Source organism: Muscardinus avellanarius (genome assembly GCF_963383645.1).
Source record: "Muscardinus avellanarius genome assembly, chromosome: 3".
Classification (NCBI taxonomy): Eukaryota; Metazoa; Chordata; class Mammalia; order Rodentia; family Gliridae; genus Muscardinus; species Muscardinus avellanarius.
Window position 1 is genome coordinate 92,443,171 of NC_137788.1, and position 27,643 is coordinate 92,470,813.

General features: G+C 32.4%; 1 protein-coding gene across 5 annotated transcripts in view; it reads right to left on the minus strand.

Annotated features, from left to right (window-relative positions):
• Positions 1–27,643, minus strand: part of COL11A1 (collagen type XI alpha 1 chain) — a gene marked incomplete at both ends in the record, with an annotated part of 228,661 nt that overhangs the window by 133,138 nt on the left and 67,880 nt on the right. The window contains 11 exons of one of the 5 annotated variants that reach the window (XM_080693163.1): positions 1,246–1,302; positions 3,320–3,403; positions 4,669–4,743; positions 6,237–6,299; positions 7,285–7,326; positions 8,713–8,775; positions 10,527–10,781; positions 12,761–12,853; positions 13,039–13,191; positions 13,466–13,582; positions 19,278–19,406. In XM_080693163.1, coding sequence (XP_080549289.1) covers positions 1,246–1,302; positions 3,320–3,403; positions 4,669–4,743; positions 6,237–6,299; positions 7,285–7,326; positions 8,713–8,775; positions 10,527–10,781; positions 12,761–12,853; positions 13,039–13,191; positions 13,466–13,582; positions 19,278–19,406 — 1,131 coding nt within the window. The remainder of the gene's footprint in view (positions 1–1,245; positions 1,303–3,319; positions 3,404–4,668; positions 4,744–6,236; positions 6,300–7,284; positions 7,327–8,712; positions 8,776–10,526; positions 10,782–12,760; positions 12,854–13,038; positions 13,192–13,465; positions 13,583–19,277; positions 19,407–27,643) is intronic. The other 4 variants (XM_080693164.1, XM_080693165.1, XM_080693166.1 and 1 more) reach the window with 4 other exon arrangements.

Here is a 27,643-nt window from a genome sequence, read left to right on the forward strand (position 1 = left end):
ACAGGTTTTAGGACAGTCTCAGCTACTTAGTGAGGCCCTTTGTAACTTAGTTCAAAATAAAGAGTTAAAAATAGGGCTGAGGGTGTATCTTAGAGGTAAAATGCCCCTGGGTTCAATCCTCAGTAGTGAGGAAAAAAAAAAAAAAACGTATTTGTAAGGTATTTTGTAATTTTGTGAATTTCTATACTGCTTAACCTTTGGTAAATTCCAAAATATCTGAATATATTTTAGAAAAACTACTTGCAATACCTTAGCCTACCAGAATGCTTGCAACGAATAAAAGAACATTGTTATCTTTCTAAAGTCTCTGAGAAAGTAATTTCTTTTAGATCTGAAGCACCTGGTGGATTGTGGAGGAAATCTACAATTTAAAGCAAGTAACTTGCTTTCTACTAACATTTTGCAATAATTTTCACAGATCTCAAGTATTTTTTCTTTCTTAATAGAATCCCTTTATTGGGGGGTACTGTGCATTGAATCAAGAGCCTCTCTCATGCTAGCCAAGTACTCTACCACTGAACTTCAACCCAACTCCATCTCCCCTGAACTTTGAGACAGAGCCTTGCTAAACTGCTCAGTGTGGCTTGGAAGTCAAGATCCTCCTTCCTCAGCCTTATAAGAAGCTGAATTACAGGCATGTGCCACTATATCCACCTGGAGAATTCCTTTTAATACAAAATTAAATCTCAAGGTTTAATATAAAATTTCATTTTAGTAACTGAATATTAGGCAAATAAATTCCACATAAAGTTTAAAAAATTAATAGATATGACTCAATTATATTTTTAAATTTTCTATTGAGGACATATTATTAAAGCTTTTTTGTCATGATGCATTAAGAATTAAACTGATGCCAGGCATGGTAGCATATGTCGCGTATTCCAGTACTTACGAGTCTGAGACAGGAAGATTGTTCGAGGCCAGCCTCAGCAACTGAGCGAGACCATCAGAAACTTAGTGAGATCCTTCTTCAAAATAAAACATAAAACAGGGCTGGGAGTGTAGCTCCGACATGGAATGCCCCAGGTTCAAGCCCCAATACAAAAAAAAAAAAAAAAAAAAAAAAACAACTAAACTAAAAGGGCTTTTTTTTTTAGTGGAAACAATATAAAACATGAATAGGTTTATGTACACAAGCCATAGGTTTGTTCACAAGCCAGAGATCTGAGCACGGCTTGGCAGAAGATATGTAAGGAACTACTAATGTGAAAATTTTAACATACACTATATTTTTGGGCAACCTACCACAGGACCTGGTCTTCCAGTTAGACCCATTGGGCCAGGTGGACCTCTCAGAGCAATCTGGAAGATAAAATATATAAAGTTCATAAATGTGCTCCAGGAGGATATTAAAAGGCAATAGTCATTTGCCAAACTACCTTTTTGTAGCAAATGATTAATACAGGTATAATGAGCACTACATGCTAGAAAGTGTGCCAAGTCACCAAGAAGTTGCTAGAATGATAAAAGGCCTACAAGACATATATACAGTATTTCACCACATATTATTATGATTTAATCAGCAGTACAAGTTAAATTAGGTTTAGAATAAATCTAATATCTGATAACTTTCAACTCTGAAATACAATTCAGAATAATTATATATATATATTTTTTTTCTTAAATAGGCAGAAACAAATCTCACTGAAAATATTTTAGAAGTGAACCATTTGAAGTGCTTTGAATAAATTTTTCTAGAACTATATTGGAAAAATGTATGATAATATGAGGAAGCACATATCAAACTTGGACAGGAAGTATTTTGAGAATACATTTTGTATAATAAATTATAAATTTAATACTCCATAACATATACTTATTTTGTACAATCATAGGTATAATAAACTGATTCCATGCACTACTGTTACACTGATTAGAAATGTGAAATTAGCATACTTCCACAGATGAAAGACATAGATTACAAAGTATCAGAATCTCAGAGATGATGAATTAGTATCATGTGCTGTTTTGAGAGTTAGTGAATCCAAAAGATGAATATTTAGATTTTTCACAACTCATCAAAAATGTGATGGAAGCAAATGCAAAACCATATTAGAATAGTGCATGAGATGAAAAAAAGTCTCCAAAGTTGCACTACTGACTCACCATGAGATTTTTGATAATACACGTCTTAATCCTTGAGAATAAATATCTGAAAAATTGGAATTATAATGCTTGCTACCTATTTTTCAACCAGGTCAAGATGATTGATAAAATGAGAATTTTGGTGCCCTCAAAATACTTATGTTTAAATAATTACCTTACATTTGTCCAAATGATATAGTTTATAAAATAAAAGATAGGAATCATTAGCTATTTATCATAAATATTTAGATGTATATAATTTTCTAATTAATCAATATTTAACTCTTTTCTTATCTTAATACACGTCATCATCAAGTAATGATATTTTTTAAATTATTAGACTTAGAATATACATTAATATTGAATTACTGTTTTCACTTATGTTTTCAAGTATTTTATACATATATAAATTCATGATAATGAATATAACATTATTACAAAAGTATTATATATTGTTTAAAAATAATCTTATTCATACCAACCATAAATCTTTTATTTTCTTTCTTCAAAAAAACTGATGAGTAAAAGTATTATATGACTTCTTATTTTTCTTTTTATGGTTCATTCTTTCAATATTCTTATATATTATAATTACAATTAAGTTAATTAGAATATGCATGTATTTGATTATCTGATTTATAAATAAAAAATAGTGGAATCCTTCAATTCACAAAGAATACAAACTGAAGCTTTATCAATATTGAATGGATTTTGTATAGATATTAGAGGCTATATAAAGATTATTATAGCTGAAAATACATAATTGCTGTTTCCCTTCATATATAAAAGGTCCAGGAAATTTAAGTTTCTGTAATATTATTATTATTATTTTAAATAATCCAGAAAGTTAAGAAGAACAAATGTCTTTAAAACTTTATTTTCTTATTTTTTTTCTATCAGTCATTGACTTATGTCTTATCAGGAAAAAATAAATTGCACATGAAAGGTGGAAGCACTAGATATAAATAATTGATGCTATCAAAAATTTAAAATCTTTGTGCAATAAAATGGTACACTGTCAGAATTATACATGAAAATACCATGAGGTATAATTATTTAATATTCAATTAATAAGTATCACTCCTCAAAAAAATGATTTTAACATTCTTTTCCACCTACACGCCATATACCATTCAGATGTATTCTGTTCATAGTGGTACTCTTTCCCACAGGCATACACACACATATCTAACACAGAGTCCAGTTATGGGAAATCATGCTTATCTTTTCTTACCCGAGCCTGCTGGAGAATAGCCTGAGCCTGAGCTTCTTGAGCAGAGATGGTCGGTCCTTTGGAACCATCACCACCATAACGAAACTAGGAAGAGAGAACATAAAGAAGTTCAAAAATGACCAAATATGATGAATTAGTTGTCTTAATCACTAGGAAAAAAAACTTATTTAAAATGATGAAATTTACAAAAGTTCAAATAAATCCATAACTCCATAATTTGTTATAAGATTAAGGTTTCTTTGTTTTTGTTGTTCTTTTGTTTGTCCAATCCGGTGCAATTATACTAGAAAAACCTATCCTTGCTAATATTTCTCCATAAAGTACTAAAGCTTTTATTTAATGTTAATTCAAAACGCAAAGTGTCAATTATTTCTTAAAATTTAACTTCATGTAAAAGAATAAATCTAATAGATATTTTCCATAGAAAGGCAATTAAAATTTTCCAAAGGACTCTCATGGTAATGCAAATAACTTTGGAATAATAAATAATGAATAATAATATATGTTCTTTTAAAAGTCTTAACTAAGCGGAGCATGATAGTATATGTCTATAATTCCAGTTCTTGGGAGGCTGAGACAGGAAGATAACATGTTTGAGGTCAGCCTTAGCAACTCAATGAGATTCTCAGTGACCCAGCAAGACCCTGTTTCAAAAACAAAACAAAACAAAAATAAATGGGGGAACTGGAGTGCATAGCTCAGAGGTAAACTGTCCCTGGGGCTCAATGCTCAGCAACACACACACACACACACACACACACACACACACACACACACACATTTTAACTATATTGTGCTAAAAAGTATATTAATATCCTTTGAAATAAAATATAAAATACATTTTGCCAACAACCCAGGATAAATACCATGATTATTATTATTTTTAAAAATTTCAGCCAGGCGTGGTGGCGCACGCTTGTAATCCCAGCATTTGGGAGGCTGAGACTAGAGGATCATGGTTCGCAGACAGCCTCAGCTACTTAGTGAAGCCCTCCTCAACGTAGTGAAACCCTGTTTCAGAGTAAAGAATAAAAAATAAGGCCGGGAGTGTAGCTCGGAGGTCAAATGCCTCTGGGTCCCATTCCCAGACCCACAAAAAAAAAGAAAAAAGAAAAAAATTTGATTGCCAAAAGTGTAACCAAATAATGAACATTAAATGCTGAGACTGATGTTTATCAGAATTTTGTTTAGTAGAATTTCTTTTCACTTCAAAACTTTTTGATTCCTATATCTCTACCTCATAGAATGTTTTTTTTAAGAATATTACTCTGTAACAGTATTTTTCATAAACATATTGGCAGGTTATCAAATCAACTTTAGAAAAAATTTAAAAAAAAACACCCACATACCGGCAACATTAACATGGTACCAGGAGGACCAGGTAGACCATCAGCCCCTGGTAAGCCAGGACGTCCTGGGGGGCCCTAGGAAAGTAAATAGAATAATCAAAATAAAAAAATAATAAAATTTATTAGACACAGAATAATTCATAATAAAATAAATTTGCATTATCTAATTTTCATTTGCCCTCTGCTTGTTGGTTATTCTCCTTGTGGTAACTAAGCCTAGAAAGAGTTGTATTTCTGCACAGGTAATAGAAGATTTTAAAAATGCTTGCTTATTAAATATTATCCAACTAAGATATAAGTTCTGTTAAAAGTTTATTTGCAGTCTCAATTTGCATGAGTTTCTATGCATTTGGGGGAGAATCAGTCTGACAAAAACAAGTGTATCCTTTGTCTCCTCCCATACTCCCTTCCTTTATTCTCTTCTAGGAGTCTCCAGGTCTCTTTCCATTTTATTAAAGTCACTTAAGTTTCCTATTTTCTCTCTAGCTTCCATATATGAGAGAAATCATACAACCATGGATCTTCTGAGACTGGCTAATTTCACTTATAATAATAACCCTTAGTAGAAACTTAAATAGTATCTATTTAAATAGTCGACCAGATGGTGGCCCACACTTGATATCCCAGGACTTGGGAAGCTCAGACAGGAGGATCATTAGGTCATTTAGGAGTTCATTAGGTCATTTATATCTATACTTTTAGAGCACATTGTGGAGATAAATTTTAGCGAGGGACAAGGTTTTAAAGTCAATACATTACAGAATTTTAAAGGGTCTTTTGAAAAACATGTGGAGGCTGACCTGTGGAATATGGGAGGAGACTGTGGGAGGAAGTTTGGAGAAGGAAAAGGAGGACTGAGGAAGAAAGCAGTTCAAATAATATTAAGGCAATATTTGAAGATATTAATTACCAATTTCAGAAACATGTACAGGGAGAGAGAAGCGTGGAGCTGACCAGGATATGGAGGAAAATACACTCAGTGCCGTGTGCTTTATGTTTGTGTCACACTGAAATCCACCATAATGTATAATTGCAATGTACTTTATTGTACATTGTACAATCTATTGTAAACAAAAGCATGTTTTAAAAAGAACAGACACAATAAAATAAAAACAAGCACTTATTGGCTATTCAAAAAAAAAAAAAATACGAGAAAAGTATTTTACAGGAAGTGTTTGGAGAGACTTAACCCAAATGATATTTTGCGTCAAGGAATCCAGAATGTAGTCATCAAAGTACAATTCAGGCTCCTTCTAACAGCATATGCCTATGTGGAAAATATTTCTGGAACTCAATTTTGAAGAACTAAAACTAATGTAGTGGGCTCATCTAAGTATGGGAAATGACTGGAAATAAAACTGGCTTACTATGTATACCATAAATAATAATCTAGATGCTCACATTTTTATAACATTTTAAACAGTTAACTGAAATGTTAATAAAAAATTATCCCTACACCTTCCACCCACAGGAAATATATTAAAGTTATATAATTTAACCTTTTAATGTTAAAGAATATATTTTAATCTTTGTTACATGCTTTTGTAATGAGATGGCCCTTCACTTACCCTATCGCCGGGGTCACCTGGAGGTCCAGAGGGGCCTTGTAAACCTGGAGGACCCATAAGGCCCTACAGAGGAAAAAATAAATAAAAATACCATGATCTGAGATCTGAGTCAATTCCTAATCTTGTTAGTATTCAAGCAAATTCATCCTTCTAAAATCAAAAAAGAGTTCATTTATATTTCATAAATATACACTTGTCTCCCAAACAATTGTCCTATTTAGCTTCCTATGAAAAGACAACATATAGGAACCACTTTGTAGCAAACACAACCATTCCTCTATGAAGCTGCTCACAGGGTGGAGGCCACACATCCCAAGGAAAACAGGAAGGGAGCGCTTGCCAATGTAAAGTCCCCGAGCTGAAGTCTGTTCCCAGTTCTGTAAGAATGGCATGCTCATTCGATTAGATCCCCAATATGCGACAGCAAAGTTGAAGACGCAGAAAGCAGTCATCTTTTCTTTGGGGAGCACTTAAAAGCCTATATTTTTTACATTATTTCAGATGACAAAAATTTAATTAACTGCACACACACACACACACACACACACACACACACGTAACAATAAAAATTTCTTAAAAGATCCCAATCAGCTCAACCACCTGAGAAACATGGCACAATGAGTGACATGGGCCTTATCAAGAAATGACAATAGAATCTGATAATTACTCCATGCACAAGTCAGATAAGACAGGTGCAGTCTACTTAGAACTCTCAAGTCCATGCACTGAGATGTAATTATTCCCCGAATATAAAGATGAATAATGTTTTTTACTTTTATCATTTTCAAGTAGAAAGAGGAAAATTGGGTACAAGATACAAAGATAGTTAAGGAAGAAGAATATTTAGAACAAAATTTAGTCCCAGTGTTCTTAAAAGAATAGCACATGGATAGTTAAATAGGAAAGTAGTTTAAGTCCACCAGATCCTCTGAACAAATGTTTGCATCTAGAATTTAACCTTCAAGTAAGTCTAAGATATGGAAATCCAATAAGGTAATATAAATCTTATATTTAATACTTCAAAAAAATCTTAAAGATATTTACATACCGCAGGTCCTGCTGGCCCTGGTGGTCCCTCAACAAGCATACCCTATAGCAAAAAAAAAGAAAAAGATAAAATCTTTACCAGAGAAATGTAACCCCCAACCTATTAACTAAGTGTCTATAAGAAAGCACTATGCCATTATATTTTAAAAAGCAAACTCCCTATTCCTCTTAGAAAAAATCAATTACAAACATTTTTGTGTGGGAATAAGAAGAAATCTAAAATGATAAAGAGACAATACTGAATGCTCTCTAAGAATCTACAAACTCATCAGGGAGGGAATATTCTGACAAATGACAGTGCAAAAGGGAATATGGTACCCAAGAAAAGGCACTGGGCTACATATTCCCTAGCACTCAGAATAATGCCTGGCACAGAATGGGGATGTAATTAAGTATTTGCCACATGAATGACCGAATGGAAGTACATGACACTTAAGCACTTTAATTCAGCGATAAGGGAATAAAGTCCAGGCAAATGACTTGTTTGAGATAAGCTAGGGAACAAAATGCTATTTCAAGGCTAGAATTCAGGTCTAAAAGGTTTATGATTCTACAGCAACTTTGGACTGTTGAAAATTATAATATCACTTAAAAGTTAAATTTTTAAAACAAGGAAAAATCTATCCTGGAAAAAAAAATCATGAAACTTTCTAGGAGCTTCCTCAGATTCAGGAGTAATGGTGCAAACAGGCAACAGAGTTGTATCTTTTTCTTTATTTTTCAACTACTTATATCTTTGCAGTTTCTGAAAGAATTTTCATGGCTCTGAGGCAAATGGTTAAAACTACTACTTACAGTTCTGATGTATTAGTTCTCCCAAGTAGCTGGTCATGGGAGCAAAGGTAAAATTGGTTCTTAGAAAAAAATGTGTCCCTTATCAATAACATGAGTTGTAATACAATTAAAATTTTTTTAAAAATTTACTTTGGAGTTAGAGCTTTCTTAAAACACAGAAGAAAAAATGGGTTTTGAAAAAATATTCTTACCATCATAATGTTCTAAAACAAATATGTGTTCAAAAATATTTCTTTAAAATGCCATCAAAGGAATTAGAGTAATAATCATAACACTAAAATTTAGAAGAGCTAGAGTTATGTTATATCTCAATAATCAAACACTTGAAACCTGAAAATTTTTATTTAAACTTTTGGATCTCAAACTCCTGAGTTGTAAAATGAGAGAAGTAGACCAGACAAATTTTACCCACTTTCAAATTTTAGAATTCCATATCTCTTTATTTTTTAGTTTATTGAAATTTTATTTACCAGAAAAAGCATTACTGGCTTACATATGGAAAATTATAAACATTGGGACATCAGGATTTCAATTATAACACAAGGACATACACAATAACTTAAGATGATTGTGGTTCATAAGATAAATTAAACAGCAGTACAAACCTTTACAATGTATTCATACCAATACTTACAGGTTCAACCACTGCTGGTTCTCCTTTCTGTCCTTTTTCTCCGTATGCACCATGGCCATTTATCTGTTGAGCAAAATTTAAATCAAACAAAATGTCTTCGAGTAAATAAACTTATTTTGATTTTTCAAAAAAGAAATATAGTTATTCAAATGCATTTTAAAACAACCTACTAAAATAAGTGTTTGTTCACTTACTTTTTTATAGTTTTACTGGTGCATTATAGTCTCACATCATAATGCATTTCGGTAATTGGTGGGCTTTCCCTAGCTCCCTCCCCACGCCTCTTTCCTCCCTTTCCCATACACAGTGCTGAGACTGACATTGGTTTTTTTCATATTATACACATAATGTTGATGGAAGTGATTTCTTCACTGATTCTCCCTCTCCCTCCTCTCTTACACCTAGACCACCTCCCTAGCTCCACTGAAATTTCTCTTCCATTATCTGAAGTCCCTCTGGTATCTCAATTATTCCCTAGCTTCCTCATATGAGAGAAAATATATGCCCCCTTAACTTTCTGTGACTGGCTAATCCCACTTAACATAATGTTTACCAGGTCCATCTATTTTTCTGCAAATGACATTATTTTATTCTTCTTGACTGCTGAGTAGAATTCCACTGTGTGTATATTCCATAATTTTGTAATCCATGCATCTGTTGATGGACACTTAGGTTGGTTCAATAATTTGGCTATCGTAAATTGTGTGCTATAAGAATGTATATGCATAGATTACTATGATTTTCTAGTTCCAGTCCCTTTAGAAGGAAAACCAGGAGTGTATAGCTGGATCATATGGTAGATCCATTCCCAATTTTCTGAGGAATCTCCACATTGAACTCCAAAGAGGCTCCAGAGACTTTGAAGTTTTTGATTTTGGTTTTGTTTTTGGTTTTTTAATTTTGTACTGAGGATTGAACCCAGGGGTATTTGACCTCTGAGCTACATTCATAGCCCTATTTTTTTTTTTTTAATTTGGAAACAATGTCCCACTAAATTGTTGAAAGCCTCACTAAATTATTGAGGCTAGCTCTGAACCTGTGATCCTCCTGCCTCAGCCTCCCAAGTACTGGTGTATCACCACATCCAGCAAATGTGTGCTTTTTAAAAATAGAAATTCATTAAAGTTTCCAGTAGTGCAAATAAACATTATTCCTGAATTTCAGAATGAGATTGAACAGTTGCTTCTTTAAGACATACTGTAGAAAGATTAAGACATCTGTAGCTTCAATAATTATTCCAAGGCATTAAGAAATGCCACCAAATTAAATTTTATAAAGTCTAAAAATTTTTAAATATATTTGGTACTCAGAATAATAATGTCATGCTGGGTGTGGTGGCGCATGCTTTTAATCCCAGCATTTTGGAGGCTGCGACAGGAGGGCTACATAGATTCAAAACCAGCCTCAACTACTGAGTGAGGCCCTTTGAAACTCAGTGAAACCCTGTTTCAAAATTAAGAATAAAAAATAGGGCTGGGGGTGTGGTTTGGAAGTAGACTGCCCCTGGGTTCCATTCCCAGGACCCCAGAAAAAGAATAATAATGCCTATATTTTAAAACGTATCAATGATAAAGAATTTTGAAGTACAATTATTCAAGTTTATACTTTTCAATGAAGACTCCAGTAGAGTGGCCAGAGATAACAATTGCTGAAGATTCCCGTTAGGAAGAGTCTATCGAGATGGCCTAGTGGTAAGAGCTCACAACTGATATAAGAAATCAATCTGTATTTAAATCCTGAAAAGACATCAAGATGAATATGAAAACGTCCCCAAAATAAGACACACAACGACACAGAGCATAGTGCCGACTTACACTTGTTTCTGTAATATCAGTTTCTGCTGGCACACCTGGACCAAATTCTTCATTAGAGGGGCTTGTTGGCTTGTCTTCATATTCTTTATATTCAAAAAAATCATATTCGCCTAAATCTCCATCTACCAGAAGATCAGAGTCCCTGCCGTCTATTTCTTTGTTTTCATAGAGTGTATCCTCAGAATTTTTCCTTTGGGGATCATAATCCTCTCCAGTTAGATACTCTTCAGTAAAAACTTCTTCAACTGGAGTTGGCTATTAAGTTAAGTTGCAAGGAATTGAAGAACATGAAGTTAATAAAGCAAAGTAAGCATTTGTAATTACAGCTTGAAGGCATGTGGCAAAAGGAGATTTTATTACTGTGTAAGCAAAACTGAAGGCCTGGAAAGGTAGCCTTTCAGTATAACTGAAAGAAATACATTTGTACACTGGTATGTACAAAGAAATATTGCTTTCAAAGCACTTTTTCAAATAAAATGCAAATATGCACATGGAGCTGACATGTGTATTTGCTTCCATTGAAAAAACTTGATAATCAATTTCATATTTACTTAGATTTGAACAATAAAATTCATAGAATAATTTTCTTTTAAGTGTCATAGAACATCATTATGAAAAACAATTGCTATAAGAGCAAATCATGTAAATTTAATATTTAAGCACAGAAATAAGATTAATGCCAATATAGAGATTTACCATTGTAATGTTTATGAAAGATTATATATGAAGAGAAGTAATATTACAAAAAGAGTTCTTTAAAGTATATAAAATGCAAAATTTTTCTCAAAATTTAAGACAATGTACTAGAAAACATTACTGGTTAATCTCTTATTAATAACATTAAAAGTAAAATTACTGGTTAATCTCTTATTAATAACATTAAAAGTAAAATTCATATCAATGTTTCCTCAGAGATATAGGTATAGAAAATAAACCTGCCATAATATTTTTCTCCTAAGTAATTCCTTATAAGTAGCATAATTCTATGTCATATAATCATGTGAATTTTATGCTCATTTATGATTCTGATGATGTTCAATTGATTAAAATATTTTGTGACTTTTTTACTTTTATTTTAAGTAACATTTTCTATGACAGTAAATATAGATGATAGAGTAATATTAAGTAAGAGTATATAAAGTCATATGAATTAAGATGTATGGAAATGCAGTTATTAACCAAAATTAAAGGTCCAATAAATCATAATATTTTGTACTATTAGATAGGTATGTATATATATATATATACATACATATATATACATACACACACACACACCACACACACCACACACACACACACACACACACACACACACACACACACACACAAACATACTTTCTACAGAGGTTACATACTACCAAGGGTCAAATTATTTTATGTTCATAGCCCTGAACTGAAATCTGAATGCATTTGTGTAAGTAAATAAAAATCTTCAGTTAAGATATATCTGTTATTTGAGGCTGTGAAACTTAAAATGTATTCACATCTTAAATGAACACTTTTTATAAAATTTCAAATAACTAAATTACCCAGACATTCCCTATACTCATTTTCTGATAAAATCTTGAGGAATGTATGTCAGATGTTTAACAGAGTTAAGAAATTCAGTTGTTTACTGATTTTATTTTTGTGCTCATAATACAATCGAAATTTAGGAAGCCTAGTTTTTACCTATTTGAATTGAAACATTTTCATTTAAAATAAGGACATGTTTAAGATATATTATTTAATCATAATTAACACTATATTAAGTTGAAAATGTTAATAGCTATTAAAATATGATAAAACTACCTTCTCTCAAAATATTTGTTGTCATTAAAATGCATGATTATTAGTCAGATGGATTAAATTATTATTGTATCCATTGATGATACAATTTTCACCTCAGTGGATTTTAATCACAGAAAGATCATGTTGTGAACACTCTTTGTCACAGAGTATTGTTGAAAAGCTTGCTCAGACCTAAGAGCAATCAAGAAAGTGATAGCAGCCAATTCAGTTTGAAGCACTTAGCATTTGCATGAAGCAGTCATGCAAAACCTGAATTGACAGAGATCAAATGGGCAGATTTTAGTAATAGTTAACTAAAGCTATTGCTTTTCTTACCTTAGTCAAAGAATAAAATTTTGAATGTTTCAGAGTATGAATTCTTCCAGGACAAAGTATGGCAAAATATATTATACACATTTCAAAAAGATGAATTGTGATTTAAAGCTACCTATGTGCATTACCTCATTGGATCCAGATACCCTCCTAGGAGTTTCTGTCTGGTAACTTTCCATTGTTCCATAATTATATTCTTGAAAATCATCAACAACATTTGCCTAAGATAAATTAAGAAGATAAAATGGTTAGTAAACATGTAAGGTAACCTCGTGTATATGAAAATCATTATAGGGTTATAGTATTAAATGAACTGGGATTCATCTAGTTGGGGTAAGACTATGGCTCATGATCAGAGATCTTCCAGCTTATCTAGGATAGATCTTGATTGCTTTTTCTTCTCTACCTTTACCCCTAATTTGGCCTTTGCTGCTGCTTGATAACTTTTCTTCTTCTTTGATGCAAATTTTTCAGATTTGGGGGGTGTAAACTTTTTGGACTTTTCCTTTGAGTTAGTGGCCACTGTCTTCATCTTCTTTTTGAAACTGAATTTCTTTCTCTGTAAAATGTGATGAAAGATGGAATGGAAAACATAAATAAAATAGGGACGGAAGAATAAAAAAAAGATGGATGAAAGGAAGAAGCAATGTGGCAGAAGCAATGTGGGCAGCATTCTTTCAGGACAGCTACTGTGGAATGAAAATCACAGCTATTATTTCACAGAAAAACAGTTGGATGAAAGGTTTGTTATAATTCTGAGGAACAGCCAACATACGAAATGACAGCATGACGAAGAGCAGACACCACATACAAAGACACATCCTTGTTTTTACCTCTGTTTGTGCCACTGTCTCCTCAGTTACAGTGGGTCTTTCTGTTACACTTTCAGCCTCTTTATATTCTGTTTCCCCATACTCATAGTCATATTCGATTATATCCTCAGGTGCATACTACATTGTAAAGGGAAAAATATCAAGCAATTTTGTTAGTGGCAAATAACACTATTAACAAAGTGGGAATCCTCTTCTTAACTTCTACTTATCATAAAAGTTAAGAGACAGAAAAATACTGTTATTTAAAAGTTATTTTGTATTATGTAAAAGTATTATACTATCTAAAAGAAAGTATAATAACATAGGAATGAGGAAGCAGGGTTTCTAAGAGCAGAATAGTGGTTAGGAGTGTGGGTAAACTAAAAGTTGTGAATAATGATTCAAACTTTTAATTACTGAATATTAATTTGAACACAGCATTTATGTTCTTGGGCATAGCTGTTAAATATTTGAATTAATTTTGATTTGTAAAAATCAAAATTTGTAAAAATATTTGTGTTAGTTTTGATTTTTAAAAATTGCTATGTGAAAAGGCAGGCATGGTGGCGCACACTCGTAAACCCAGTACTTGGGAGGCTGAGACAGAAGGATCACACAGGTTCGAAGCCAGCCTCAGACTACTTAGTGAGGCTATCATCGACTAGTGAAACCATGTTTCCAAATAAAATATAAAATATGTCTGGGAGTGTAGCGCAGAGATAGAAAGCCCCTGTATTTTATCCCCAGTAACACACACACACACACACACACACACACACACACACGCTGTGTGATTCCTAAATGAGAATTCTACAGTAATTTCTGAGTACCTTTATATTGAATCATATGTTTAAAAAAATATAAGGACTTTCATATCTACTATGAGATTAGAGAGATAAGAGAAAGATAATAAAAGAACATAAAATAAATAAATATATATCATATTCAGAAGACTATAATCAATAAGAAAATTATATCTAAAGTATATTAAGACATACTTAATTTCCTAGAGACTTATCTAAATTCAAAATGAAAAAAAATATTTGTGAAGTTTTAAGTTTCAAAATTAGATATATTTATAATTAGCATATTGTTTCAATCATTAAAGGTACAGGTTTGCTACTGTAAAATGAAAATAGCTCTTAGTATCTTAAAGTACTTAACCAAATTTACATTGGAAAAGAGCAATATATACCATGCTTCTTAGTAGTGGGAAATGAATGAAAACCATATATAGAGAATGCTGAGGAAAATAATGTGTTCATTTCTAAAGTTAAATATCTTAATGAAATTTTTAATTTTTAATCAGGAATGTTATTATAAAATATATTAATCTTAAAATAACTGTAAGACAACTAAGGTCCTATATATGTAAAAATAAGTGATAAATTTCCTATCTTAAAAACTCTAAAATATAAACATATAAACGTAAAGGCAACCTATATATGTAATTTCCTAAGTATTGTATTTGGTAAATTTCCAATGTCCCACCTAGAACTCTTTTGGCACCTCAACCAATCCCTTTTAATCTGCCAGCAAAATAACTATTGACTATCAATCTTTTCGGAAAACTGTGATCACAGTGTTCCCTAATAAATTGTATTAGACATAGCTATGTAAATGAGTGTAAATTTTACCGACTTAATGAGACATGTTCAAACTGATAGCACAAAAATTTTGTACAGCTGGCCACTGATGAGATGCCTTCACTAGAAAGAGTGTTTTTAGATGATTTAAAGGCCATTTTGAAATATAAACACAGACATTCCTTTAGTATTCTTTATGATTGTCAAAATTCCAATGTGATAAAATTAGTAAGCAGAATTATAATTTTATCCCCTTGGTAAGAGCTTCATTTTCAATGATATATACTAGAAGCAATTCAACAAACATTATTCTTATCAAAATTTATGTAGAATTTGTTAAAATAGATAAAAGCATCAAATAATATTAAATACTTTTGGTTTATATATATATATTTATAAGTAAAATAATATGCCTACTCTTTCTAGAAAATTTACTGAAGTACTGTTAATAACTTCATAAAAATAGTAGAAAATGTAGCTTCATATTAACTAACCATTAATGTAGACTAAGTATTATATAATTAGCCATTTTTCTATAATTATAACCATTCACTTTGTAACATAAAGCACTCAATTTCTGAAACTACTGTTTGCCAATTTGAAGGGAAAAAAAGCATATTTACTAGTCTATGATATGCTACAGAGTTTTGAAATTAGGCAGACTTTTCAGAGCCATGTGCAACTATCTACAGTGAATAATAAAACAACAACAAAATTAAATAAAAAACAGTAAAGGTTAACAGTAAATTTGACCAATTGTAAATATGGTCAAATTAAATGTATTTTAACTGAGAGTACCTTGACTTCCTCAGGCACTAAAGTAAGATTTTATTTTAGTTTACTCAAGTGTCAATAAAAATAACTGTTGGCTTCTATTCTCTTTATAGCTTTATCCGCAAAGAATGTTTTTTGTTGGTTTTTTTTTTTGGTGGGCTACACTCACAGACCTATTTTATATTTTTATTTGGAAACAGGGTCTCTTAAGCCAGCAAGGCTGGCTTCGAACCTGCGCCATCCTCCTGTCTCCACCTCCCAAAGGCGGGGATTACTAGCATGCGCCACCACGCCCAGCAGAATATTCCTTTTTTTGAGGCATCCAATGGACTTAGGGCATTCCTGGTCTACATAAAACTTTTAATGTATTTTTATAGATGACTCTCCCTTCTTGCTTTATAATTTAATTCTTGAAAATACATAAGAAAAAGCTTGTAATCAGTTGGAAGAATATGTGCAAGAAGGCATGTTGTGATGAGATGATCTCAACTCTTATCTGTGAGAAATCTGGCAAAAACTAGAATATATGATAAGAAGGATCTTTTTCTGGAAATGTCATAAATTTTTTTCTTCACTTTGTTAGAAATATAGTGGTATCAATCACAACCTGTGCATCTATGAGAACTAGCTTATATAAATATTGAATGAAAAGATTATTAATGTGATACCTTTATGGGAGGCTTAATTTTCATCTTTCATCCTTTATAGAAAAGAATGTCCCTTGACTTTTAAATATAAGACATTATAGTATGTCTGATACCATTAAAAAGGAATCACATAAAAGTTTAATATCTAATTTCATATACGATAGGAAGGAAATTTAACCTCATAAGAACATCCACATGCCATCATAGTTTTAATATTATGCTTCCATATAAGTAACCTCATGTAGGTTCAAGTAAAATTAAATTTTTATGATGTTTTCAATAAACTGAAACCTACATTATATACATTTTCTTAAAAATGGCAGTGCAATGTTGTGCCAAATACAGAGACAATTGAACTTTAAGAGTAGACTAGGGAATCAGGTGTTATGGGGCATGCTTGTAATCCCAGTAGTTGGGAGGCTGAGACAAGAGGATAAAAGGTTTGAAGCCAGCCTCAGCAATTTGGCAAGACCTTGTTTCAAAATTTAAAAAAAGCTAAAGATACAACTTAGAGAAAGAATGCCCTTGTATTCAATCCCCAGGAAAAAAAAAAAAAAAAAAAAAAAAAAAGAAAGAAAGAAAGAAAGGGTCAGGCACGAAGGATATAGCTCAGTGGTAAGGCACTTGCTTAGCATGTATGAGGCCCAGGGTTCAAATCCCAGCACCCAAAAAACAAAAACAAAAAAATATAACAAAAGAAAGGGTCAGGGTATGTTATTTAGAGATTCTAAGTTAAGAAAATTACAAGTTGGAAGGAACATATATCGGTTAGTTTACAAAATAAATTGATATTTATTAATTCAAATTAGGGCAATAAATATTCAATTTCACAAAAACATTAATGAGAAATTAAGCAATATGAAGCACAACATGTATGATTGGTGCTACATATTGCACTTTATTTTTTTTGTTTACTGGCAAATAATATCACATCACTTATTTTGTTTAGACAGAATACCTAAAAATCCATTTGTTAAAAAGCATATTGTCATACAATGACATATCAATAGTTGTAATTAAAAATTGATATGACTACTTACTAACTTGATTTGCTGTTTTTTAAATACTAGGATGGAATGTTTGTCTTGTTATTGAAATATCATTATAGAGTTAGGGTAAAGGTAAGAGCACATCCTCCCTAAAAAATTAATAAAAGTTTTAATTTAGTATAGAAATAGCATATGCTATATTTATAACTGCATTAATCAACAAGATATTTGCACTTTCTATTATAATCATGTGCTATTATTCTCACCAAATGATTCTAGCAAAAGCAAGTCTGACGTCTCAACAGCAAGGTAAATGTACATTTCAATAACTAAAATAGACAAAGGAAAGTTCACTTTTAAGTGAGCTTAAGATGAACAAAAATTATTCTTATTTAAAATAACTCAGCTTACCTGACAGAATAGAAATAAAATGTGAGAACAAAACACCTAAGGTGATATATTAAAAAATATGTACCTTCCTTCTTCAAAATATCAAAGTTATATCTGTGCTTAAAGAATAAGCCTTATTTTTCTTAAGAAAGGAGGAAAGTAAACCTCATAAAAATTGAACATACACGATAAATGCTATACATTTTAAACTTCTTAATTCATCACATAACATGTCAGCCATAGAAACTTAAAATGAGTGTATATTTCACCTATTACCTTGGAATTGACAGGAAACTTATTTAGAGAACCATTAGGGGGAAAAGAATAAGGCATTTGAGAACTATGAAACAAGAAAACAAAGTATCCAAGCAATTCATCTTTGCTCTCTCAGATTTGTATTCCTGTTGGCTTCTTAAGATGTATTATTTTTTTTTGTTTTTAAGAAAAAATTAAATAATGGGGAAAAAGTACAACAAAATTTACTATTATACCTTAAATATAAAGAGTTATCAAAAATATATTTCAAAAGTTTATATTGTCAATTGTAACCCAAATTCATATCAAAAGGTTAAGACCTTATCCAGTTCTAAACAGTTAAAATACAAAAGGTTGTACCAAATAATAGTATATTTAAGAGGCAAGGACTATTTGAGATATTTTTAGAGCAGCATTGGTTTCTTTTCAAAATTCTACCCATGTTCTAAAATTAAAAATTTTTAATACTGAGAAAAATAATCAAAAAATATTTTTCTTCCACTTAAAAATAAATCTTCCTGTTAACCTGCTTTTAAACTTCTCTGTAGGAAATAGGGGGACAAATCTAATTACTCAACACAGTCTGAAAACTTTAAGATAATTCTAATGCCATTTTCTCATCTGCATGTATTGTCAAAGATCTGAGGGATGGCAAGTACACCAGAAGTTATATTAACCTTCTCTTGAAGTCCTGCTAGTCATTCAAATACTAAGGGCAGAAATATGGCTATTAGAAAATATACCCCTCCAAAATGAAAGATGCTCCTATACATAATATATATGAAATATATCTCTTTTTTTTTTTTGTGGTACTGGTGTTCCTGGAAGCCCTTCTACCTCCAGGCTACACTCCCAGACCTATTTTTTTATATGTATTTTTATTTGGAAACAGGGTCTTTTAAGCCAGCTGGGCTTCAAACCTGCGTGATCCTCCTGTCTCCGTCTCCCAAGCGCGAGGATTACAAGCGTGAGCCACCACACCCGGCTATATCTGAGATATCTCTAATAAAATTTTCAAAATGCCTAAACAAGAGGAAAAAATTATCAAGTACCTTTGAGTCAATTCTTCCTAAAAATGCTAAAAGAATGGGAAATAAAAAGTACGATTTAATTAAAACTGAGTAAGTCCTCAAACTGCAAACCATATCCATATCACTGCCACGGGAGCACCTGCCGACCTGTGGGTTCTCACCTCGTCTATCTGAGGCTCCTGAGCCTGCGCAGCCTTGGCTGCTGAAGAGTCACAGTCTGGACTGTAGTGCTCACAGTAGTCGTACGCTGCCTTGGGGTCACCTGTGATCAGAAACTGCTGGATCTCCCCCTGCAACGAAACAGACACGTATGTGGTCAGCATATTCAAATATGCACGTTCAGAACAAAACTTGTCTAAGATTATGTAAACTGTTTTCAACATATTTATTGGTACATCTTAATAAAAGATGAAAAGTGACAGATACATACATGCACACTGCAGGTGGTGTGTTTTCCTCCAAGTCCAACCCTCTTCTCTACTCATAAATATTTTTGTGTTGATATTGATAATGTCATATTTTTTTTTATATCTGAGCTGAGCATGGAGGTGCACACACTTTTATTCCCAGTATTTGAGAGGCTGAGACAGGAGGATCACAGGTTTGTAGCTAGCCTCAGCTACTTAGTGAGGTCCTCCTCAACTTAGTGAAACCCTCTTTCAAAATAAAGAATAAAAAAAGGGATGGGGTATAGCTCGAAGGTAGAATCCCCCTATGGTTAATCCCCAGTACTGCAAAGAAAAAAATTTGGAAAAGAAAAATCACTTAGATCTCAGTGTATAGTTTCATAGGACCAAGAAAGAAACACTTATTTTGTTTTACAAATCTTAAACTGTTATCCTATGTTGTTATGTAGATTATAGTATGTTCATATATTTGTTAAATTTCATTGTACTGCATTTGCAGTTAACTCTGCACAATAAAAAAGATTTAAATGTAAGAAAGGGAAATATAATTCTAATATATATATATATATATATATGTATATATATATAAATTTTTTTTAATTTCCAGAAGACAAAGATTTAATTACCAGATGTATACCAACACACACTCACACACTCACACACACACACACACACACACACACACACACACACACTACTTAAGGGGTTTTTATACATGTTGTTTTAGAGCATAAGCTTAATACTATACCTCCATACCCCATCAAAAAAAGAACCAAATTTTTAAAAATTCCAATTTACCTTCTCCCTTAATCTAGAAAATCCTCCCTGAGGCCTTATGTACAAAGTGTCTGCACAAGGCATCATTCTACCAGTCACACACAGCATGCTCCAGCGGAGGTCACCTGTCACTCCCTCCATTGGCACTGCAACAAGGCAGATATAGAAAGGGGATTTTTCTTGGTAGTAGTTATAATGGTCAGCACCACTGTGAGTTTTGTGAATTAGGCTTTTTTTTTTTTTTTTTTGGTGGTACTGTGGATGAAACTCTTCTACCTCCAGGCTACACTCCCAGACCTATTTTATATTTTATTTGGAAACAGGGTCTCTTAAGCCAATGAGGCTGGCTTTGAACCTGCAGGATCCCCCTGTCTCTGCCTCCCAAGCGCAGGGATTACAAGCGTGCGCTACCATGCCTAGCAATGAATTAGGCTTTTAACAAAAATGTAACTTACGAAATTGATAGTCAGAACGAATCATATATTGAGTTTATCCAAGACAAAGGGAAATGAGTTGAGATGGAAACTTAGCTATAGCTACCATGATGTTCCAATAGTCAAACAATAAGCCAACTCTTCAAGTAAGCTTAGCTTCATCTGCAGAGAAAAGGACAATTTTTTATCCCCAAAAGCAACCAGCTTGCTTTATTTTCCTTACTTATGTAATTCCAATATTAAAAGACTAAGATGTTTTCCACTTACACTAAATTGGCATATTAAGCAAATTTATATAAAAATTTTTAAGTGAAAAATATACACTCAAAAATTGTGTTCAGTTACCAGAATCAGCATCAAAATAAATCGTTACTTACAAAGATGAGAAATGTAGACAACGAAAAATCCAAATTATAAATACAAAAGTATGAGGTATGTATATTTTATTAAGAAAAAAATGATTGACTAAATTTACTTATTAATAACAAGATTATCTAAGAGTTTTGATTTCAGAAATTTTTGAAAATAGAAGAAAAATCCAAATGTTTTGCTCTTAAAGCAAGGTGATTGCTTCCACATGGGTCTAATTCCACATGAAACTAATTTGATATAAATGTGTTGTTCATAACCATATTAATTTCAAAGTTATATCCAGGCCCAGAATATGTCTAGACAGATATCTATTTAACTTGGAAACTCAAGGCCTTTACGTATGAGCATACAGTCTGATTTATAGAACCCCTGATTCCATTTAAAATAATTTTAAAATCACTTTAGCTTTCCCCATATATTATCAATTAAAATTATTTAAAACCTGATAAAAATGTGGACATTAAACTAAAAAAAAATCTCTAAAGTTGAGGAGTAGGAAGGAATTTATAGCACTTTATACCACAACATTAATTTACTCATAAACAAGTATTTATTTGAAAAGCACTATAAACAAAATATTGAAAGTGGCATTATGGATACAGAAACATAAATTTAGTGTCCTCTCTGTTCAACATGACTACTTTATTTTCTTTATATATATGACCAATAGGAAGACTGCAAGATCACATGGTAGCTCTATGTTTCATATTTTTGAGGAAATCCAGTGTTTTTTATTAATGGCTAATTTATGTTCCCATCAATAGTGCATGTGTTCTTCTCTTTCCACATTCCTACCAGCATTTGCTGCCTTTTTTCTTGTCTATTTGACAAGAACCATTCTAAATAGATATTTCATTGTGGTTTTGATTTCTGTTTCTCTGATCACTAATGATAATTAAGATTTTTAGGATTTTATTGGTGCAATATAATTATACTTTTTAGAGAAACTCAAAGTGATATATTCATATATGTGCACAACATCTCAGGTTATTTTTTTAAATAAACCTTTTAGTCATTTGTCCATCTTATAATCCAGTTATTCATTTTTGCTTAAGTTGCCTATGTTTCTTATAGATTCTTGGCTATTTAGACTCTTCTGATGCATACTTTGCAAAATTTTTCCCCATTTTTTAGATTGGCTTTTCAATCTGTTGATTGTTCCTTTGCCCTACAGAGCTTTTTAGATTCATGGAATCCCTTTTGTCAATTTATGCTTTTGTTTCTGGTACTTTTGGGATCTTACCCGAAAATTCCTTTTCCTGACCAAGTCATAAAACGTTTTCTTCTAATGGCTTCCAAATTTTGCATCTTATTTTTAAATATTTCACTTTGAATTGATTTTTATATGATGAGAGATAGTCATGGTTACAGTTTTCCCAGCAATATTTGTTAAAGAAATTGTCCTTTTCTCAATATGTATTTCAGTGCCTTTGTTAAACATTGATTGGTTTTAAGTGTACATGTTTATGCCGGGCATGGTGTCCCACACTTGTAATCCCACCATGTGAGAGGCTGAGACAGGAGGACTGCAGGTTTCTGGCCAGCCTCAACAACTTAATGAGGCCTCCCACAGTTTGTTGAAAACAAAAAATAAAAAAATAAAGTAAAATAAGGGTAGGAGTAGCTCTAAGGTAAAATGACCCTGGGTCAATCCCCAGTGCAAAAAAAAAAAGCAAAAAAAAAAAAATTTAAGTTTTACAGGTTTCTATCTGGGCTCTCTTTTCTGTTCCATTGGTCTGTTTTCATGCCCGTGCCACACTCTTTGGGTTACTATTATTTTGTAGTATAATTTGAACTCATGTGATGTTACACCTCCAACATTGTTCCTTTTGCTCCAGATTGCTTTGCATATGCTATGCCACTGCTTTTTGTTCTCTGTGGTGTCTGGGTGAGAATCAGCCATTCATCTTGATAATTCCTTGGGTGTCACTTCACAGTGGGAGCTTTGAAGGTTCCCTTGTCTTTGTCTTTAACGGACAGATTATAGTGTGTCTAGGTATAGGTTTCTGCAAGTTTATTCTACTTAAATGTGTTAAAATTATTGGAAGTGAATATAAACATGCCATTAATTTTGAGAAATTATAAGCTATCATTATTTAAATATTCTTGCCACCCCTTTCTCTACTTTTCCTGGGGGATCCTATTTTGCCTGTTTGTCTTAAGACTCTAAAACTTTGTCAACTTTATTTATTGTTATTTATGTTGATAAAGACTGTTGATATGTCTTTACAAAGATTCTACTGCATGTCTCTCATTTCTCATTTACTTTTCATTTCTGTTATATTTTCCACTCCAGAACTTCTATTTGGTTCTTTGTTCATTTATCTTCGTCTTTATTGCTGTTCTTTGGTAAAACATGATTATCATATGTTTCTTTAGTTATTTAGTCATGGTTTCCTTTAGTTATTTTAACATACATAAAATTGTTGATTTGTTGCCATTTGGGGGAAAGTTTAGTATTTGTGACTACTGTTTGTTTGTTTTCCTTTGTCTTGTATATAATTTCCTGTATGTTTGCCTGTCTCATAATTTTGAGACAGGCAAAGTGGTTATTGAAAGTTGAACATTTTAAATAGTAGCTCTGGAAATCATATTCCATGCTGTTTTTTTTCTATTTTCAGTTGTTTCTACTGTTATTTGTTATTACTGGCATTTCTTTTTTAAATTGTGGTTATTTGGAGTTGTTGCTGTTAGTTATTTGTAAGTCTGCTCTTTGTTGCCTATGGCCACTATAGTCTCCATTGGTTGGGTTAGGATCAGCAATATTGATGCTGCCAACTACCTGTTATAAATCTTTATCTAGAATGTCTCATTACTACAAAAAATAAATAAATATATCCACTCCCCCCGAATTTACTGACATGAAGTAGAAAATGCTTTTTCATGCTTTTTTTTTAAATTAAAATGCCTTGTAGTTATACATCTTCATGGGATAAAAGATGGTGGAGACATACATGCACACATCACCCAAGTAGCCCTTACCCATTACCCATTCCCTTCCCCCCTCTCTCTCCTTCTCATGTTTGCCTTAGTGATTGACTTTGATATGTTTGTTTAAGGAAATAATGTGCTTTAGAGAATTTTCCTCTTCCACCCTCTATCCCCTAAGTTGCCTTATTTGCTCATCTATAGAATCTCCTTCACATAGAGTTCCTCCTGTTACCCATTTCTCCTTAGCTTTCGCATATTAGGGAAAGCATCCGATTTCTTAGTTTTTGTGACTGACTAATCTCACTTAGCATAATGTCCTCCAATCCCATCCATTTTCCTGTAAATGATGTAATTGTGTTTTTCTTTATGGCTGAGTAAAATTCCATTGCGTACATATCTCACAGTTTTGTAATCCATGCATCTATTTATGGACATCTTGGCTGGTTCCAGAGTTTGGCAATGGTGAATTGTGCAGCTGTAAACATAGATACGCGTGCATTTGTTTGGTAGTCTGGCTTCCTTTCTTTTAGGTAGATACCCAGAAGTCGTATTGCTGGATCAAATGGTAAGTTTATTCCCCTTCTTCTGAGGATCCTTCATACTGTTTTCCAAAGTGGTTGCACTAATTTGTAATCCCATCAAATATTATCAAAAAGAAATTTCTCTACTGATCTCTCAGAGTAGTTACTTTATTCAAATTGTTTAGCAATTTTATTCAATTATTGATTAACTCATTGTCACTGAAAATGTGCTTTAAATGTACTTGTAACATGGAAGTATATTCAAGTAGCAGCCAAATTAGAATTGTTAATTCTCAATGAAACTTGAAATAAATCAAAAAGAGTATGTTTCTATCCAGAAAGCAATGTATGCACCTATGCAGTCTACAATGGTTATACTTAAAAATGTTTCTTATATGTAATGAGCAATATAGTCAATTAATTAAATAATATTGTTTCTGAGATTTTTTTCAACATTTCTATTAATATTGTCAGTGTCTACTGATTCTAGGCAGGCTCAAGGCAAATAAATGCAAGTCCTTAAAACATACTGACAGAGGCCAGGCGTGGTGGCGCACACTTGTAATCCCCGCACTAGGGAGGCAGAGACAGGAGGATCGCGCAGGTTCGAAGCCAGCCGCGCGCGCTGGCTTAGGAGACCCTGTTTCCAAATGAAAATGTAAAAATAGGTCTGGGAGTGTAGCCCGGAGATAGAAGGGCTTCCAGGAAACCCAGTACCACCAAAAAAAAAAAAAAAAAAAAAAAAACATATTGACAGCATGCTTTAAATATCAGCTGATCTACTTAAAACACTGAGTAGTAACATCTGGATTATTATTAATGAAAAAATCAAGAATAACAAAGAGATATGTAAATGTATTACTTTGTTTAAGAAAATAACGAGAACCTGGCATAGGAGCACATGCCTATAAATCCTAGTAGTTGGGAGGCTGAGATGGGAAGATTGCGGGTTTGAGGCCAGCCTCAGAAACTTAGTGAGACCTTGTTTCAAAATAAAAAAAATTTAAAAAAAAAACAGGACTAAGATTATAGCTCAGAGGTAGAATCACCCTGAGTTCAATCTTCAATGCCTGCCAAAAAAGAAAAATAATAATGAGACATCATTAAATGCATAAGCTATATAAATGAGGGCATCACTGGTTTTCTCAATTCAGAAAACTTAATTCCTAAATTTTCTCCCAGCTCTACTATTAACCACATGGAATTATGAGTCCTTTAACCTAATGAAATATCTTTAAGGGATATATATAAATATCTTTTTAGTACTAAAAATCCTAGAACTTACACATAAATATATAGGAATTATAACAAATTAATGAAGCTATTGCTTAAACACACACACACACACACACACACACACACACACACACCCCTACACATACATACACACACACACCTATTATATAAATTGTATTTTTAAAAGGTGTATATTTTGCTAGACATGGTGGGGCACTCTTGTAATCCCCATGCTTGGGAGGCTGAGACAGGAAGATGGCACAGATTCGAAGCCAGCCTTAGCTACTTAGTGAGGCTCTCAGCAACTTAGTGAGACCCTGTTTCCAAATAAAATATAAAATAGGTCTGGAAGTATAGTTCGGAGGTAGAAAGCCTCTGGATTCCACCCCCAGTACCACCAAAAATATAAAAATATAAATAAATAAGTAAATAAATAGTGTATATTTTTTAGAGGAATATTGTTTTCTTAACTACTTACTACTCTGTTTATGGTATTTGACTTCATTAAATGGAATGCTGTCAAATTTTCCACTGTAAATTCTTTTTCCAGGTGTTTAATAGCCATAAAATATAGTACTGGAAAGAAGTTGGAAAATTTAGTAAAGAAACCAAAAGCACTATTTTTTCCAGAAGATATTTTACAATGTTTTATATTAATCATATTCAATGTTGTAAGACAGTATGTAAATAAATGAGACTATTATGATAAGTCGAATGTACTATAAATATTTAGATTCAGTAATGTTATAAAAATTTCCACAGCTGGAAAATGGTGGAGTTGCCAAGTAAAATTGGCATCTCTAGTAAACAAGGCATGAAAAGGGCACTTCATTCTCTAATGCACTACAAAACCAAGATTAATGTGGAGTTGATGGAAGTACCTTTGTAATCTATGGCTGTATCAACTAGGTCTATACTATCACAATTTTCTATAAACAATGGAGATCTACAAGAGGAAAGCAAAGTGAATGCAAGAAAACCAAAGAGAAACTGTGTAAACAGAAGTTCTTCTGAAATTTGCACATGCATTATAAAAAACTTACTACATTTTCTGTCAATGTTGATTACATAAATAATAGCATATACTTCTTTCAAAACCAAAAGAAGTACACATGTGTTAATGGGTTTTTACTTATTAATTTGATTTACATAACATATGTATAGTCTCTGCATGGCCTATTTCTATTTTCTTTACTATAAAAGTGTTAAATACAGCTCTAGAGCCACGCATGGTGGCACATGCTTGTAATCCCAGTACTTGAAAGGCTGAGACAGTAGAATCACACAGGTTTGCAGCCAGCCTCAGCTACTTAGTGATACCCTGTTTCCAAACAAAATATAAAATAGGTCTGAGACTGCAGCTTGGAAGTGGAAAGCCCATGGGTTAAAACAACAACAACAACAAAAAAACTGCTCTATAAAATATACCAGTAAAAAAAAAATGGAGATTGTGTTTGTGTAAAAATTACATTTATTAGCAAAATGTTTTACATTAAGTTTTTCTAATAAGTACCAAGATTAAGAAATTGAACTTTCAGATTCAAATCCTCATCCTACTTGGAGCTACCCAGTGCTCTGTTGACATCAGTTCTGATTTGAACATCCACTGAATTGTATAGCACAATTAAGATTCCAGGGAAATTTCAGTGGAAAAAACAGGCTCTGATAAACTATCATATTCAAATCCCTAAATAATATATGACCTGTAGATATGTTTTGGTTTTGTAACAATGTAGTAGCACAAGAAATACAGGATAAATTAAAATATGGCCACGTAGCTAATGCAGATGTAGGATGATCAATGTTCAATTGTAACTGTACAATGATGGTCTCTCTTGAATGTCAAGCT